Here is a 19,115-nt window from a genome sequence, read left to right as displayed (position 1 = left end):
ACCCAGGATGCTTCAGGGACTAGTTAGTTCATTCTCTTTGGAGTTTGCGTAATTACATTTGTGTGGTTTGACCTTCTCTCTCATCTCTCGCTTCCTTTCCTCCCCCTTCTTTTCACGCAGCAATCTTGCTTTTGTCATACCTTTTTGGAATTGAGTAATGTGCTCATGGCAGAAAAGTTTGATGAGGCTGCAGGAATGGAAAACTGTGTCCCCTCTCTCCTCTGTGGGTGTTGGAGCAATGCTGCAGAGCCTACGCGGTGCAGTGTTCCCTGCCAGGTATGCTGCAGTACCGGTGCCTCTGCATTCAGTCCTGCACTGAAATAAGTAAGTGATCTCCCAGGAATGGCTGGGTAAGACAGATACAAGAGGCGTGGCAGAATGATGGTGAAGAGATACCACCTTGTGTGTTTACATAAATTCATTGCCTTGGCTCAGTCTGGCCTGATAACCACCCCAGGAGTGGGAGAGAGGAGCAGCTAGTTTGCTGGGGCTGGGAAGTGTAAATAGAGGAGGGAAACTCCTAAGAGCTTTGAATGACTTTTAATTAGTGTGTCTGGGCAGTGGCCTGGATTACTGAACTTTTGCCTCCATCACTCTCCATGATCCCCTCTCTGCCTTTCATCCTTTCACTGTGTCCCCTTCAAAAATGCCTGACTGCTGGTGCATTGCACTCTCTGTGCCTTGAATGGTCGCTGGCATAAAATCGTTCACAAACAAACCCGGTTGCCCTGTGACGGCAGGATGCTTTTTCAATGCTGCTAGCACTGCCCTAACAATTACGTTTGAAATGAGGGTGGATTTTATGGGACCCCCGTGGGAAAAATCATCTGGGAGAGGGTCACTGTGTTAAAGCTGTTTCCAGCTGTTGCTTGCTTCACTTGAACCTCTAGTGTCCCTCAAACAAGTGCTTTAAAAAAGTGATACCATTGCTGAAGTGCTAAATCTGTTAACTTCGTTACCTTTAGGGGCTTTTGGTATTGATTCCTGTCGTTAATGTGCACATAATCAGAGTAAAATTGCAGTATCAGCATTTCTAGAAGCTGCTCTCTAGGTGAGAGGATCATACCTCAGAGGAGATGCATGAGTCGTCACCCACTCTTGTCTGCCTGCCTGCTGGCCCTCGTGGGTACGGACTGTGGATTTTTATCCTGGCAAATTGTTTCGCTACAGAATTAAGGCTGCGAAATGTGTTCCAGTGCCTGGGATTGCCCTTCCCAAAATAGTGGGTAGACTTAGGAGGCTGTATGGGAAGAGCAGGCAGTGGTTTTGGGTGCAAATTGCTTATATCAAGACAACCGTTTAACTGTATTACTTGTATTCGCTATACAAGGTAAAAAAGGGGAAAAGTTTCAAGTTCGGTCGGTACAAGATACTCTTTTACTATGCGATGTTCCCAGCTGGAAACACAGTGGTGACCGACAGCATGAAACACGCAGCCGTGTGAACGGAACTTAGTCTTGTGAGAGGTACGCACCGGTGAAGAACTGGATTGTAAGATTCGGTGTGCACACCCAGTAGTTGAGATTGCAAGCGCGCTGGGATCTTGAAAATGACTGTTTTGTCCATCTGTGACCTGGAGACTTTCATAGCCTTAATTCCCCAGGGAAATCCTCATGCATTGGATGTTAGTGCAGTAAGACTAGCAGTGGTCCTTCTGGGCTAGCGTGAAACGTTTGCGTTGTACAGGTGAGAGGATGCAGGCAGCTCAGTACAAAGCCAGGTTTTTCTCTGCACCGTCCAGGGCAGCTCTGCAGTCTTCTAAGCTGGAAGTAGGATCTCTTGACTTGGTGCTGTGTTTTGGCTGTTAGGTGCATCCTCTTACGGGAAAATATGACTTTCCTTGTAACTGGAAGGCGGCGGGTGTTTTGCAGTCACCATTGCGGGAGGGGAAGGCGGTACGTTCTGGCCAACAGCCGCGACCTGAACAACTGGGAGCAGGCTGGGCTTTAGCAAAGGTGCAAACCCGATGGCATTCATAGACTTGCATCGGCATGGGCAACTGGGGAAGGACGTACATTGGATTTTCTCTTGCTTTTTGCAAGACGCCAGTGCTGTCTTGGTCCTATTTGAGCTGAGTTTTCAGCAGCTGTAATGGAGCTATCAGTCGTTGACACCTCACTGGGCAGAAGCTGTGGTGGTTCTGCCCCTGGGCGCAGGGAGATAAAGCGATGGGTGCTGGTACAGTGAACACACAGCACAGCTTACTTTGCTCAGGGTGGGGTGAAAAGGTGGATATTGCTTGTTCTTGCTGTGAGATGTCTCTGACTGTCGGAGCAGCTGCTCTGGGACTGTCTTGCAACCCTGCACAGAAAAGCAGGGATCTGCCCCTGCTCTGCCACCTGCATCCGGGTCCTGGGTCTTGCCCATGATGTTATCAGTAGGGATGTGATGAAGGCTTTAATTTCTTCTATTAGGCGGATGTTGCCGTAACGTGGCAATTTCCGAATTATCTCCTATCCGCACTTAAAATCTGAATTAAGGTGAAAGAAGTCCAAGGACTATCTGTTGCTTAAGTTTTTAAAGACTTATGTTGAAGCTCAAGAAATTAGTAAGCATGAAGTTATTACATAATTCTAGTGGAAAGCAAGCAGTAATAAAAACCCGGGTGTCGGGCCTTTGTGCCTTTTAGAAATGCAGCTGGAACTGGCAATTCTTAATTGCAGCTTGTGTTCCAGGTCATCAGTTTGACTTCTTGGGTTTGTAATTCTCCCAGATGGTTTGGCTTTGTGGATGTCTGACATGATCTACATGTCTTCAAATGTGTTTTCAGGCTTGGCACTTTGGAACGAATGCTGTCTGGAGTCTGAGTTGTATAACATCAAAGTTTGAATTATGTCCAAATTTCAACTGTGTTATCAAGAAATGTCAAGTTTCCTCAGTAATAACTGCATCCAGACTTCCTGAAGTGTAATGGTGGCAGTAGGCAGAATCTTTCAGGCTGTGGAAACTTCTGGAGAAATACTGAATCCTTAGCAGGCACAGACTGCTTAAATATCTGTTTCTGTAGCAGACAATAGCAGATCTTCCAGGTACTGCAGGTACTAACTTGGAAGTTTCACACAGGAGTGCAATATGTATTAGGACCTTAACCAGTGTCTGTGAAGCTGTCTGAAATCTCTTCACTTTCTTCTATGGCTGAGACCTTAAGCTACAACTCCTTTTATTGTGCTTTGCATTTTATTGGGTTTGTATCTATCTATCTATATCTATCTATCTATCCTCAGCAAGGTCAATTTTTACAGTTAATGGCTCTGTGCCTCTAAAATGAGCTATATTTTGGAAGTATGAGCTATATTTTGTCCTGCCTGTGCCCCACCAGCATAAATGGGCTTAGTAAATTCTTCTTCAAAGTTGTGTTAGTGCTGGCACCAGTAAGACCACGAAAGGTTCAGCTTTAACTTTCTGTGTCAGATAAGTCTGAACGCTCAGCTCCAAAAATTGCAATATCCCTAGGACTGTTTATGGGGAGAGAATAAAACTGAATAAACCCAAGACTTGTGTTCATGGAAGTGTCTAAGTTACTTTTTGCTGCTTTGGTTTTTGTTGTGGTCTTTTTGTCCTCTGCTCTTTGCTTGTCTGCAAATGTGAAGGGCCTGTGATCGAAGACCATATCCCTGTTGCACTGCCCGTGATTTGTCAGCCACACGCTATTTTTAGCTGGTTGTTTAGGATAACCTTCCCATGGCTGCTGACTTGGTGCCAGTAAGTACCAGGTGGTTAGTGTATCTCCCGAGAGAACCTTGCTGTGACCTTTTTTTTTTTTTTAAAGTTGGTTTCCTTTTACAAAAATGTATTTTTATTAGTGTAACAATTCCGTTCTGAAAATATATGCTGTCCTAGTTAACAATTGCCTATCATAGTCTTTTCAATACATGTCCACTAAAGAAGAGTTTGATTCTGCAAAGGAAGACAGATAACTGGTGCTTCCCCTTCCAAAAAAGACGACCCAGAACCAAAAAACCCAACCAAACAAAAACCTCAACAAAATATATTGACTTACACCGTATTTTTAACCAGCCTCCGAAGTGATGGAGGCAGAGTGCTTTGTACGTTGGCTAATTGATTGCACAGCCTTTGATTGATGGGATGCAATTTGGCTGAGCATCAGCTGCAATTGTAAGCTGTAGGACCATGACTGAAATGATTCATGTGCAGCAGCAGGATTTCCAGACTGAATTAGAGGCTTGTATTGACTGTGGCGCTGTGCATTATTTAAAGGATTGGTTCTGTGCCATTGAGTGTCTGAAGCAATTAACTACTGCTCTTTGCTGAACAATCGCCTCCTTTTTTTGCGAGTTCCTCTATATCAATAGTGACTTTTAGGATAGCCTCTTTATTTTGGTGGCGAGACAAATAAAAATTAGTCTTGTTTTCTTTTTTCTTTTTTTTTTTATTAATTCTCATTCTTGTGATTTTTTTTTTTCCCTTCATATAACATAAATACATATTGAGAATACTTTGGCATTTATGATGTTTTTATATTCTTCTAGGAAATAATGGAAGACCTCTGGAAGAACGTGAAAAAGGATTTATGTTTAATTTGCTTTCTAGGCACCCCAAAGGTTCCATAACCTATAGATGAGGTTAGCCCAGATGGTATTGCTTGTTTAAAAAAACAACCAAACAACCCCTCCACCCCCCCCCCCCCCAAACCATACTCCTACTATTAGCATGTGGCTTTAGGGCTTTCTAACCTTAAACTGAGTTGCACTTGGCTTCAGCAGTAGCCTAAGGAATCAGTCCCTAGCTGGTAAGGAGCAGTCATTCCTCCACCATGATACCTGTCTGAGCCCAGCTGGGGCTCCTGCAGCCCTGTGCTGGTTGGCAGAGCCCCGGTGCAGGGGACAGCAGAAGTGAGGCCCCTCTGCAAAAATGTGTAGGAGCCACATAGCCCACATGGTCTTGTCAAAGCGTTTTTCCCAGAGATGCTTTGCCAGCACAGCGTGGGGAGCTTTGGAATCTTGCTCCCTTGGTTCTGGCTGGGGAAGCTTGTTGCAGCTCAGTAATGAAAGCTGCTTTTGTCCAGTAAGGTTACTGCCTCGTTTCTTCTTAAGTTAATGAGCTTATAGTTTTTAATTGGACATAAATGACAGCTGTCATGTCTTGTTTGTTTATATCTTTTCATACTGCTGTAGTACTTCCAAAAGAAAAAAACAAAAAGGGTAATTTACTTCTGAAGCTGGGCAGCAGGGTGGGCAAAAGTGGTACCCAGAACTATTGGGTTTGGTCTAGCCTGGTGTTTTGGTTATTCTCTGGGAATGTATCTAGAAGTGCAAGTGATTAATTCAAGATTACTTTTTATGTGGGCAGTACAAGAGTTTCAAGAGCTATTGAGAACTGCTTCCTTGAAAGATGGTGTTCAGAAATCAACACATACACCTCTGTCCCCTCCTTCCCTTGATTTTTAGGAGTTTCTTGGCCATTGCTTTTCAGGACGGTTTGGCTAGCCCTTCCCTGCAAGGGAGGAAGACGTGTAAGGCAAGACAGTGGGTTGAGGAGTGATGGAAGGAATTGAGGAGTGCTGGACTAAAAAGATGGTTTTGGAAGAGAGAGTGAGTCAGTGACATGGTGCTAACAACATTACTGAAAATGACATATGGCATCTCAGGAGCACACCGCTGTGGTCCAGCTGCCTGCAGAAAGGACATGTAGCTGCCAGCAAGTAGGGGTTGTGGTATACAACATCCAGGCCTGTCCACAAATCTTACCGCTTTAAAGAGTTTAATTTCCCTAGGGGGCACTGAGAATCTTTGGGGCCTTATCTGCAGCAAATGAGGATGAGGTAGTAGAATTGTAGGGAGAGAAGTAACTGAGAAATGCAGTTTTGTTTTTCAGGCTGGCAGCCTCGATGGTTTCTTCTCTGTGGTGGCATCCTGTCCTATTACGACTCTCAGGAAGATGCCTGGAAGGGTTGTAAGGGAAGCATCCAAATGGCTGTGTGTGAAATTCAAGGTAACTACAATACACTAACACTCAGCTGCATGAAGTTTGTCCAGTAATACTGCATTAAAGATGAGATTTCAGGTCACAACAGCTATTTGGCAGCTTGATTTCTTTGGTATGTATTTGTAGTAACTCAGTAACTTGATCTATATGCCAGTTTTTATTCTATAGTATTTTGAAAATGTTAAGAAAACTGCAAGCCTCTAATATAATGGGTATTCTACGTGCAGGTGGGTCACTGTTTTTCATGAGCCATGGTGGAACGTCACACAGCTTCAAATGGCTCTTCATAAGCACAAAGCTGAAGCTAGAAATATGAATAATAAACTTCCATACTAGGTCTGCTCACTCATGCTGGATTGCTTGCCACATCTTTGAGGTTCAGTTACGGGCTGATAACCTGAAAGAGAGGCTTGCCAAGAGAGGATGCCGTTTCCATAGAGACTCCCAGATGATATTGTACTGATCACAGAACTGCCTTTCATAGCCTTTTGTCCCACAGCTGTATGTGTGTGTGTGTCCTGTCTATTTTCTAACTCAGAGGAGAAGTTATAAAATGGCAACAGGGGAAGTTTGGGGCGGTAGATTCTTCTTCTTTCATTATTGTTTCACCTGCCACCTAACATATCTGTTGGTATATTCAGTTGGGCTGGGAAGGGCTGAGGGACTGTTCTGAAATCTATGTTGCTTTCAGTTCATCCTGCAGATAACACACGAATGGATCTGATCATCCCAGGGGAACAATACTTCTATCTGAAGGCAAGAAATGCAGTTGAAAGGCAAAAGTGGCTGGTTGCGCTAGGAACTGCCAAAGCCTGTCTGACTGACAGCAGGACACAGAAGGAAAAAGGCAAGAACACCCTTTTGCCAGTTCATACTGTTTACTTCTTATTTCCCCATCCTTGCCCTACTAGACATACACACAAAGATGACAAAATCCATACCTGAACTCCGTGTCCAACATGTGCTTCAGGTCTTTGGTGCCACTAAAAGCCAAGCCATGTGGGAACTCTAGCTAGAAGTCTCGGGTGCAGGGATTTGAAAACTTTGGCTTTTCCTTAAAATATACTACATATAAATAATTTGAAAAACATGTACTAATGGGTTCTGTAAGTACAAGGAGTGAGTAGCTCCTAGCTGCGGGTCACTGGGATGCAGACTGTATGAAGCTAAGACACCTACCTTGTGCAACTGTCTTAGTATGATGACCCAGCCTCTCATACCAGTGTCTCTTGAGCTTTGCAGTTTCTCAGACCCTTTCCTTACATCTTCTAACTGGGCTGTCTTCTGCACTTAAAGAATCCCTTGGCAATTAAAAAAGGTTTGCAATTGGTTTTAAATGTGCATACTACATACATTTCTGGCTTGTATCAGGAATGGCATGGCCAGCAGGAGCAGGGAAGTGGTCATGCCCTGTACTTGGCACTGGTGAGGCTGCATCTTGAATACTGTGTTCAGTTTTGGGCCCCTCAGTTCAAGAAGGAGTTGCTGGAGAGTGTCCAGAGAAGGGCAACAAAGCTGTTGAGGGGTCTGGAGCACAAGTCTGATGAGGAGCAGCTGAGGGAACTGGGGTGGTTTAGCCTGGAGAAAAGGAGGCTGAGGGGAGACCTTATTGCCCTCTACAACTGCCTGACAGGAGGGTGTAGCGAAGTGGGTGTTGGTCTCTTCTCCCAAGTAACTATCAATAGGATGAGAGGAAATGGTCTCAAGTTGCCTCAGGGGAGGTTTCAATTGGATATTAGGAAAAATTTCTTTACTGAAAGACTGGTCAAACATTGGAACAGGCCGTCCAGAGAGGTGGTGGAGTCACCATCCCTGGAGGTGTTAAAAGAACACAGACATGTCACTTCAGGACGTGGTTTAGTAGGCATGGTGGTGTTGGGTTGATGGTTGGACTTGATGATTTTAGAGGTCTTTTCCAACCTATGATTCTAGTATTCAGAAACTGAAATCAAATCATGGTCGGGGTATGAAAATTAATTCACTTACCTTTTTGTTTTCACCAACAATCTCACCTTCATGCCAGTGAAAACCCTTCTTGCTTACAAGCATGGTGTTATTCATGAGTCAGTGTGAGACCTCATGCCTTACCCTTGTGTAACCTCAGCACAATGACTATGCAGAAGATGGAAAACCAGCAAATTATTGTTAATATATCAGTGATCCTGAGCAAATGCGGGGGCAGGTGAGGAATCCTCAGGATTCCTGAGGTGAGGAATCGCTTCTCATCTTACCCTTATGTGCATCTTCACCAAGCTTTGCATCTACTGGTTCAAACTGAGTCAGAACTGAGCAAAAGATGCTACTGTAGGGTACTCCACAGAGTGGGGATCTGATGCACAGTGCCTAAAACCAGAATATATGCTGACATACAGTAGCACAGGGTGGAAAGCTACTGATGTATTTGCAGAACTATACCACGTTAGCCTTATTAACAGACAAATTAATTTATTTTGTGATTCTGGGACTCTAATGTAATAAAATTACTTCTGAAAAATCTCAGATTGACTATTAGTCATATTTGGATTATTCTGCTCAGTTCTGTACTCTCTAGTGCAAGAAACTTATGGACATACTGGAGTGAGTCCAGACAGGGCCACTAAGATGATTAAAGGAAATATCTGATGGGAGAGCATAAAAAAGATGGAGCCAGACTCTTCTCAGTGAATGGACAAGAGGAGATGGGCATAAATTTAAATACAAGCAACTCCATTGAGACATAAGCAAAAATGTTTATATTGTGAGGATGAGGGAGCACTGAAACAGGTCATACAGAGAGGTTGTGGACCTCCATCCTTGGCATTGTTCAAAACCTGACTAGACATGGCCCTGAGCAACATGCTCTGGTTGACCCTGCTTTGAATGGGGGTGTAAGACTAGCTGGTCTCCAGATGTCCTTTCCAACCTCAACCATTCTATGATTCAGGGATATATATTAAATTAATCTCGTAGTGTTGGACAGGATGTGTCTTTTCCCTCCAGTGTTTTCTACCCAGAACCCTGATCTTTTAATTCGCAGTGTAATTGTTTACACCTTAAACTACTTAGTGGGAAAAAAATTATATATAGGGGTTTGGTCCTATTTAAAAGGCCTGTTAAGGTCAAGTGTTGTGTACTTGCTTTTTCTCTGTGTCCTAGGTTTAGGAACATAATGTTCCTGTCTAACTGGTTCAAACTGAGTCAGAACTGAGCAAAAGATGCTACTGTAGGGTACTCCACAGAGTGGGGATCTGATGCACAGTGCCTAAAACCAGAATATATGCTGACATACAGTAGCACAGGGTGGAAAGCTACTGATGTATTTGCAGAACTATACCACGTTAGCCTTATTAACAGACAAATTAATTTATTTTGTGATTCTGGGACTCTAATGTAATAAAATTACTTCTGAAAAATCTCAGATTGACTATTAGTCATATTTGGATTATTCTGCTCAGTTCTGTACTCTCTAGTGCAAGAAACTTATGGACATACTGGAGTGAGTCCAGACAGGGCCACTAAGATGATTAAAGGAAATATCTGATGGGAGAGCATAAAAAAGATGGAGCCAGACTCTTCTCAGTGAATGGACAAGAGGAGATGGGCATAAATTTAAATACAAGCAACTCCATTGAGACATAAGCAAAAATGTTTATATTGTGAGGATGAGGGAGCACTGAAACAGGTCATACAGAGAGGTTGTGGACCTCCATCCTTGGCATTGTTCAAAACCTGACTAGACATGGCCCTGAGCAACATGCTCTGGTTGACCCTGCTTTGAATGGGGGTGTAAGACTAGCTGGTCTCCAGATGTCCTTTCCAACCTCAACCATTCTATGATTCAGGGATATATATTAAATTAATCTCGTAGTGTTGGACAGGATGTGTCTTTTCCCTCCAGTGTTTTCTACCCAGAACCCTGATCTTTTAATTCGCAGTGTAATTGTTTACACCTTAAACTACTTAGTGGGGAAAAAAATTATATATAGGGGTTTCGTCCTATTTAAAAGGCCTGTTAAGGTCAAGTGTTGTGTACTTGCTTTTTCTCTGTGTCCTAGGTTTAGGAACATAATGTTCCTGTCTATGATGGCAAATAATGAAACAGTATTTTACCTGTCAGGAGCATAATTTATGGCCAGTCCAGCTCATCTTTTTGAGTTGATAGAAAACGTTTTGAAATAAGGAAATATTGATTGAATTAGATTGGATAATACCATTTCAGCAACTGTCCAAAATCATATACTGCAAGATGGATACAATAAATTTAACTTTTCTTTTGTTTCACTTTTAGAGTTCACTGAAAACACAGAAGCCTTGAAGACTAAAATGTCTGAACTTAGACTGTACTGTAACCTCCTTGTTCAGCAAGTGCATAAAACGAAGGAAGCCAGCATTTCTGGTATATCAGAACCGGAGGTACAGCTCTATTTTTGGTGTAGACCACATCTGTAAAGTCTTGAGCATTGTGAACTCTTCTGGTTAGCCAATGTAGTATTCACCTACGGTTACTTAATATTGCACCCTCTTTCTGCAGAGAACCCATGGGAAATAATGTACCCACACAACAGTTCTTGTTTAAATGGAGTAATACTGTATTGTTGCAAATAACTTTCCCTGTGTTGGGGTAGCAAGTAGTGAGATGAGATACAATATCTGTGATCTAGATAATAACATCTCTGTAGGTGATCATGTGTATACAGTGGATCAAAAAAGCAAAAGATTTTTTATAAAAAGATAACTTGCAAGAAGCGCATGTTTGTCTGCCCCTGAGTCATTAATATGCTGCTCAGCAAAACACTTCTCAGCCAAAACCCTTAAAAGGTCAAGAGACAATGCAGACCACAAAAAAGCAAAATTGCTAGAAAGAACTGCCTGATTAGCCTCACTTAAGTTAAAGTTTCAAACCTTGCAAATCTTCCTGACCTAAGAAGCCTCGTTTAAGAGGGGTCTCCTAATGACAGTGATCTGCTCCTCGCTTTGAGGATGCCTCCCACTGGGGAGACGGATCCTCAGGTGCAGGACAGGCAGGCAAAACACCTGCAGATTAATCATTTGTATGTCCAAACCATCTCTGTAAAGATACCTGATAAACTGTTTATGGTGAATTAACAGACAGCGTGGAAGTGTGGTGTAGTGTATAAATGACTAAAAGGCACTGTTAGGACTTGCAGCTCACAGGTTGAATTGAATATAGAGTCTGCATAATATACCATTATAACAACCCACATAATCCATGGTACCTTAAAAATAGTGGATTTAGAGCTTTAGACTTCATGGAGAAATTGAACAAATAGCTATTGTAGAATATATTGGGTTTTAATAGCTGTTCCAATCAATATATCCATTTTAACTTCTTGTTCAGGTAGGTTTAAAGCTGTCTCTTAATATCTTAAATTGCAAGGTTATTTCTGTAAACTGACTAAATGTATTGAAGACATTCATGAGTAAGCAATGTTGACAATGAACAAGTAACGTGGTGTTTATCCAGCTCATAGTTCACACTTCTGGGGGAAAACTCACTTTCCCTGATCTTACTGGTATTAAACTGGAAAGACTTATTGCCAAAAGCATTTCAGCATCCATAACTGCACTTTGCAGAGATGAAGAGTATTGAGGCAATGTGATACTTCATTCTGCCTGTCTTTCAACTGCAGTAATTTTTCGTTCATGGGATTTTTGAAATTATTATCTGCAGATAATTCTGTGTCTATTTAATCTGTTTACTTTAATTTCTCCTGTCAGTGGTGTCTTCTGGAATGCCATTGTTGAATACTTGGTATTTAATACACTTTTACCACCAGAGATAAGAGGCATTGCTTTTAAAACGCAAGCATACTGAGCTGCTTGTAGTGAGAGGCTGACAAGGGTGGTAATGCTGTGAGGGGGCATAGCCCCAGTAATATGTGATGCCAGTTCTCCGAGCAGCTGACACATTGCATTTTAATTCATGTTAAACAGAAATCATGACTGTAGCCGTTCTGGGCTTTGTAGACGTTTGTTGCTCCAAGTTGATCATCTGTGGTGAGCCTGTGTCTTCTTCCAATTGGTTTCTTCCCACAGAGCGGGATTGATATGGGAGCTCTGTTAAAATCAACCTGTGACACCTTCCTGAAGACTCTTGAAGAATGTATGCAGATTGCAAATACTGCCTTCACTTCTGAGTTATTGCACCAGACCCCGCCTGGATCCCCGCATCTAGCAGTTCTCAGGACGAACAAGGTAATGGCCAGTATCCTTTGCTTTCTGTCTTGGCGTGGATGGTAAGGCACCCTTTTGTAAAGTAGCATTTGAAAAAGGAGGGAATGCGTTTTTACCCATGTTATAGCTAGTAGTCCTCCACTGGACATACTCTGCTATTTCTTGTGGTTTGCAAGTGAGGCAGGGCCGTTTTTAATAAGCAGTGATCAGTCTCTTAACTTTTAATGATAGGTGAAAGTTAATAAGCATAACTTTCAGGGCCTAATCCAGCTGCAGACAGTGGCGTTTCAGAAAACACCTGGCTGTATGACAGGTTGGTCCATTGTGGGAGCTCACAGCAGTTATTACTCTTCTAAGCTACTGCAGCATCAGATCTGTGGTAATACACCAACAGGAGCTGATGAGCTTATCTTTTTAATGACAAGGGCACTTTCTTGAATCCTGGATCCACAACTACATATGCAAAACTGGAAGCATCTCTGGCAAACAGCAGATTAAGGTGTATGTAGGAAGGCAGATGCGTCACTGTATCTGGGAAGTGAGATTACTTCACCATACCTGGTATCTGGCCCCACGTTTCTTCTGGTTTTTCATAGCGAAGAAAAGAGCATTGCAAAGAAAACTCACTGCCTTGTTTCTTTTCCACATGCTGTATGTTGTCTCACTTGCACTTGCTAGCTAGCTTCTAAAAGAAGTCTGGTTTTCTTCTTCCCCCCCCCCTTTTTTTTTATATTTTAATGGTGTAATAATGTAGCATCTTTTCACACTGTCTCTTTACTGCCTCCAGAGTATTAGTGAGCATATGCTGAGCTATTCAGATTTTTTGCTGACTCTGGCTTGGGTTTAATAAAATGTGAAGTTTGAGAAGCATGATACAGTCTTCTTGCTTTAAAGAATATTCCCCTTCCCCACTTATCTTACAGATAAAGCACTCTGTCTTTTCCAGTCACACCTCAACAGAAAGGTATAGTAAAAGTCTTTACTGTCAATCTCTTTCTAATCTGTTTTTGCTAGTGTCCGTTCTTTCCATATTTTTACTCTAATATTACTAGTACTGGATGCAGGCAGAATTGTATTGCTCTAAGCTGCGTACTTGGAAGCAGACACAACAAAAGGGAGCTGGCTCACCCCACTTCATGTCTCCTCTCTATCAGCCCTTTCCCTTTTATTTTTCTCAGCCATCCACTTCATGACTTACTGGTCAGTCACCAGCCAGCTCTCTCCCACTTCAGTGCTCTTTCCTGCATCTTAGGTTCCACTCTGTAAGCTCATAAAATCATTGATGGAGAGCAGGCTTCGATTTGTGGAGTAGATGGCGAGGATGTATATTTTAAAGTACTAATGAGGAGATATTCTTTTAGCTACAACACGTGCCTGTGATTTTCTTTTTTTGTAATCAACTGGGTTTTTTTTAATTATATCTCTGTTTAATAAAGATCACTGTAAATGTATTCAAACTTCACAAACTGAGGTTGAATAGTTAATCCTACTTGTTGCAAAGAGCTGCCTGTTGCTTTTTGTTATTTTAGACAAGTTATTTTGCTCAGAGCAGCCTGTGACAGCCTATAATTTCAGTCAACTGTTTTTCTGTTATTGTTATTTGTGTGTTTTCACAGGAAGAAGTTTACCAAGCAATGTTTTATACACTAACCATTATTCTTTCCCTTTCTTCAGGCAGATGAGCTCCTGTGAAAATGGCTCTGTAAAAGCAGAAATTAACCATCAAGAGCCAACCCTTATTAAAAGTCTGGAATGCTTAAACCTGGAAATGAATGAAGGGGGCAGTGATGCTTCTGTTGAAGATCATATAGCAGAGGACTTCGCAGGTAAATAGATGCACCATCTTTTATCTAGAATCATTACTCTTTAAGTGTAAATGGAGGGACATGTAGGCTGCCTGTGAGAGTGCTGATCCTTCCCTTGCTTCCCAGGACAGGGAATGTCTGTGTATTTTAGTCTGATATCTGCCTGTTGTCCAGTCTTCCCAGCATAGCTCCTGCCCTTGTTGATAGCTAACTTGACACTGAATGGGGAAGGAAATTAAAAATTCTTTTTTGGACAAGTGGAGGCTCCTCTAGATGCTGATTGATGTGTGTAACAATACAGCCTGGCAGGGCTTGGGCTCGTCTTGCACTGTGGACAGACATGTTATTCCCAGAGGGCCTCTGCTGGGAATGCTGGCACCTCTGCTGGTATGTAGGGCCGCACTGTCAGAAGGGGGGGCATTGAAGCTTTTTGTGCCTGTCTTGGAGGGGTTGACACTGTAGTTGCTCTTGAATTGCTCTGACAAATCTTTATGGAAAATTAACACTTTCTCTACAAGTAAGAGTATATTGGAAAGCACCTTATTTCTTCCATTACCTTAGCAATAGCATGAAACTTAGATTTGTGTGTGACTTCAGTGAAACGCTGTTGAACTAACTTGGTATAAAATTCTATCCAACATGGCTATGTTGCTAGGGGCTGCTGAACTTAATTCGGGTAAGTCTGTACAAGTAACTTATAATTTCTGCTCGTCCTGTTGAATGGGCTGTATCACAGAATCACAGAATGGCAAGGGTTGGAAGGGACCTCAGGAGATCATCTAGTCCAACCCAGTAGTTTTCTCTGCCTGGCCTTTATTCCAAAACATACATATGCAGTCAGTGAATCAGCTGAAGTTTTTAAGCCCAAGTTAATGAACATGGTGATTTTGCTCTTACATAGGTTCTCTCTGGAATTTTTCCCATTTCTGTAACTGGTAGTGTGTAGTGAGGTAAGTCCCTGCAGAATAATATGCATGTGTTGCCATTTAGCGTAACACCTCAAGAATACAGTGCTAAAGCAAGGAGATGAAACTAATTCAAGTCAGGTTGTTGGTGTCATTTAGCTACTGAGGTTGTTCCTGTGTGAAAAAGAGAAAAGCCTACCCCCTCTTGGGCACATCTGAGCTGCAGAGTTTTGCTGGCAGTATGGGGTGGAGCAGGACATGCAGTGCCATCCATCTGGGATGAGCTGACCCAGGCAGCCTGGGGCTCCGTCTCGCTGATGGCTGTATTTGGGTGCTCCCTGTGAGCCCAGCAGCTCTGCCTTGTCTCAGATACTCTTCCCTCCCTCTCATCTCTATTAAGAGCAGTCAATCTTTAAAAACAGTCAAGCATTTTAAGACCTGTAAGAAATTTCTGTTTGTCATTTAGTGTTTGCAGTGTTTGAGTTTGAAGTTTCAGAGGACCCCAGGCTTTATGCATGGCACTCCTGTGGAGTCACTGTGGACTTGGGCTGTTTCTCTGCTCACCATCCTGTGCATCTTGGTGAAGGACAGATCAATGACATCCCTCAAACTCTAGTTCCTTAGCAGAGGCGCTTTGCTTGTGAGTAAGGCATGGTCAGTGATGGTTGAGGCCATTTTTTTTCTGCCCTGAGGAGCAAAGCTAAAGTCTCATTGCTGTTACTGGGTATGAGTGATTCTTTTTTCACCCAGCACCAGGCTTATTTAGTGGTTCAGCAAGTAATAGGGAAAGCTGCAAGTTTGTTTTCAGGCTTCGCTCAGAGGAAGATAGTTCCTTGCGGTTGGATCCCTTCAGCCAGAAGCTCAGTTCCACTTCAAGTCTATAAATCCTTCCTGGCCTTTGAAAGTATTCCTTTCCTGGAGAGACATGTTCCCTGAGAAATTTTGGATGTTAGTGTGACAATGTGGCAGCAAGACATGCTGTGGCGATGGCCTGTGCACTCAGATGCTGTGACTTGTTCTCTGCACTTCTCCATGAGGTCAAAACTTCTTTACCATGCATGGGATGTGACCTTTCTTTGGATGTCTAAGTCTTTGTCTTCCTTCAGAGGTGCTCATGTGGTGCTCTGTTTATTTGAAACAAATGCACTTGACCCAAAAGAAGAAACAAAATAGACCACAGCAGGGAAGAGGGAACTGGATCTTTTTCTGGGAAACTTTAAAGATACTCATACAAATCGGGGAGAATGTAGCAGCCTTTGATATCATAGCAGTACCCATCTAAGCAGCCAGTTTACTTGCTTATCAGAAGGAGCAAACATGTCACTATTATTCTTCTGCTTTTGAAAATGCACTGTGCCACTTTATCAGCGCTGGGGAAGTTATAGTATGTGAGAAGTAATCTTTCAAGGACATGAGTCTGATCCCTGATGCACCCAATCACTTCTTCAGAGCTTATCTCTCATATTGCTGTCCTTGCTGTGGATGTGTGGGCTCACTTGCATTGGAGCCTGGTGCTTGGTCTGTCTGATCAAAGGGAACGGGGAGGGGACTGGTTGAAATGTGGTCTGAGCATCCGACAGCAGGGGAACCATGGTGAGAGTCATGGCATTCGCAGGGAAAGCTTTTAAACTTGTATGATCCAGATATCCAAGTGCCTTTCTTCAAATAGGACATGTCTTAGGAACAGGAATAACAATATGGGTGTGTGCCCGTTTTCTTTTTCTTATTTTTATTTTTCTTCTGTTGTAAGGCATTAAAGAAGATGGAGAGAATAAGCTGCAAGCTGTAGAAAGCTTTGGTGCCCACGAGTTGCTGCAGTCAGAAACGAATTCTTCAAGCGGATTGACTCTGTGTGAGGAAGACAGAAATGAAAATGATTCTCCTACCTTCTTCAGTGTCATGAGCAATAGGTAGTGCATGTTGCAGATGTAAATTACAAGGATTATTGAAAGTTTAAGCCCTTAATTGACTCATTTTTAAGTCTGTTCTGTCTGTAAAGCTGTATTTGCTGACATTATTTAACAAGACTGCATGCAGCACAGTAATTGAAGAAGATATCCTTTGTAGAATTGGCTGTACGGAGTGGAGTGGGAGATTTTTCCTTAGTTATAATTATAGGCCTTGCTTGCACGACACCAAATGCATATTTTCTGCAGTCATTTACTTTAACCTAGTGAAACAAAAGCCATGTTGGTGGTTCCATGTCTATAAATTTTACCTCTGTGCAAGTGAAGTGGGCATGAAATGTAATTGTGTCTTCAGAAGTTGTACAAAAGGAGTTATTAAGGTAGCAATCTTTTCTGCTTGTCCTGGACACCAGGTTCAGCGATATTGAACTTCGGGAGGAGGAGGGCATACCGACAGAAGAGTTTCTGGAGTCATGTTACGCAATTGTGCCCGTTCTGGGTAAGCAGCTCTTTCTTTTCGTGCTGCGGGTGCATCTTAACTCCTTTTGACTGCTGCCAGCTGTGAGAAAAGGTGGAGCAGTTGGTTTGGAGAATTTGTTTCTTTGCTGAAGTGATACAGAAATAGTTCCTATCAGCACAATCAATTTGACTGGTACCAGAAGATGTTTCTTACTCTTTCACTTTGTAGAGGATCCACTCATTTAGATGGGACCCATGTGTAAGCTGTCTAGAAATCTGTGGGCATATCTGGAACAGCAGTTTCCTGCCCTCAAAAGAACAGTGTGGAATGGCTTGCATGTCCAATACTGCTGATAGCACGCCATCAGCTGTACTAGCTATTGCTGCTATTTAATTTTTCCAAAGACTTCTATCTCCAGCTAGTGCAGCCCCCCACCTGCCTGGCCCCTGAACCTAACGGTAGATGTGACGACCCTGTAAGCGTGCACCCTTTTGAAGACTGTAGGTTGGTGTATTTTAACACTTGTACTAATTGGGGTGGATTGGTTCTACACCAAAGAAAGACTTCGGTTTACATCATTCATTTAGTATTCTCCTGACATTTAGAAGAATTGTTAAGAGAGTAAACGGAATTAATTGTTACTAAGACATGAGGACTGGAAAAAAGACAATTTAAAAATACGGCCTTCTTCCTTTTTTTATTTTTTTTTTTCTAGACAAGCTGGGACCAACTGTTTTTGCTCCTGTTAAAATGGATTTTGTAGGTAACATCAAGGTAACAGCTTATTTCTAACACTGATTTTTTTTTTTTTTTAACAGAATATTTATTTTGGGTACCAAAGCTCAAGAATCGTTGTTGTAGGAGTCAATACTGGAGGGCTGTTTAATGTTTGATAATGTTACTGTCCGTCAGATCAGAATGCTAAAATGCCCCTAATTCTGTTCGTACAGTACATGGTGTGTTTAATAAATCCAGCTGTTGTGCATAAACTCATAAAATACTTGATTGACTGCCAAGTAAAACATCTGTTATACCTAATGAATATGACTTTGATTCTGAGCTGAATAGGTTGTAAGTCATGATGCGATGGTAGGAATACTGACTTTAGACTGTAAAACAGACCAGGGTGGGGGGAGAAACCCTTTCCTCAAAGAAGTAGGAGCAACTTGGTGTGTTGAGAAGGAGCTTCACAGCAGGTCAGGGCAGACCCTGCAACTTCAGTTCTTATTCTGACAGTCCTTCCAGCTCCAAGTCTGAAAAGGTTTGAAGTGCTACTTGTGAGACAAGATGTATCCACAGTGAGACTTTTCACAGCTTTTCTTTCAAGAAAAAGAAAGAAAAGCAAGACATATCTCCTGAGTGTATGATAAGGAACACTGCATACATTCAGACTTTTTTGGTGCAAAGTGGGGCAGATATGCACTTACCTTGCTGAAGGTAGCCACTGAAAGACTGAAAATAGCAAGAGGAAAGAATGCTATTTAAAAAAAAAAAAAATTGAATATTTATTGTCAAGTGACAATTAATGTAGAAGACGACTCTGATATTTTCCCTCTTATTTTTGTGAGGAGTTGTGTATAACAAACTTTGGAATAAATTAAAAAGCTTAAGCATGCCCATGACTGCTAAGTATAACTGAGAATTTGCAGCTTACCAGTTGTCAGAAGGTAATCTTGCTTGTACTTGAAGCTTGGGGCAACTGGGACTTTGCTCAGAGAGCAGGTTGAGTTAACTCCTTTCCAAACTCCTTTCCACCAGTGTGGAGGATGCCATATGAACCTAAAGCATTTTTTCAGACAGAAATGGTAGGTTCCATGTGAATCTTGGACTGTGATGCTTTTTTTTTTTTGGTTGCGTTAGACAGATGGCTAGCCAGATGTGTCTGGGGTTGTGCCCTGGAAAGGCGTGCCCAGTGTGG

At 42.4% G+C, this 19,115-nt stretch overlaps 1 protein-coding gene across 1 annotated transcript in view; it reads left to right on the top strand.

The window, feature by feature from the left end:
• The first annotated feature begins 4,447 nt into the window (after positions 1 to 4,447).
• The window catches only part of PLEKHA8 (pleckstrin homology domain containing A8), a 24,397-nt gene continuing 9,729 nt past the window's right edge, over positions 4,448 to 19,115 (top strand). The window contains exons 1-10 of the mRNA XM_035894100.1: positions 4,448 to 4,583; positions 5,836 to 5,952; positions 6,638 to 6,793; positions 10,214 to 10,338; positions 11,983 to 12,141; positions 13,044 to 13,084; positions 13,795 to 13,946; positions 16,581 to 16,740; positions 17,151 to 17,236; positions 17,913 to 17,971. Coding sequence (XP_035749993.1) covers positions 5,931 to 5,952; positions 6,638 to 6,793; positions 10,214 to 10,338; positions 11,983 to 12,141; positions 13,044 to 13,084; positions 13,795 to 13,946; positions 16,581 to 16,740; positions 17,151 to 17,236; positions 17,913 to 17,971 — 960 coding nt within the window. The 5' untranslated portion in view covers positions 4,448 to 4,583; positions 5,836 to 5,930. The remainder of the gene's footprint in view (positions 4,584 to 5,835; positions 5,953 to 6,637; positions 6,794 to 10,213; positions 10,339 to 11,982; positions 12,142 to 13,043; positions 13,085 to 13,794; positions 13,947 to 16,580; positions 16,741 to 17,150; positions 17,237 to 17,912; positions 17,972 to 19,115) is intronic.

The sequence above is a fragment of the Egretta garzetta genome, unplaced genomic scaffold (genome assembly GCF_000687185.1).
Source record: "Egretta garzetta isolate BGI_Z169 unplaced genomic scaffold, ASM68718v1 scaffold94, whole genome shotgun sequence".
In the NCBI taxonomy this organism is placed as follows: domain Eukaryota; kingdom Metazoa; phylum Chordata; class Aves; order Pelecaniformes; family Ardeidae; genus Egretta; species Egretta garzetta.
The sequence above is the reverse complement of the archived record's forward strand: the minus strand, read 5'-3'. Positions and strand labels throughout refer to the sequence as shown.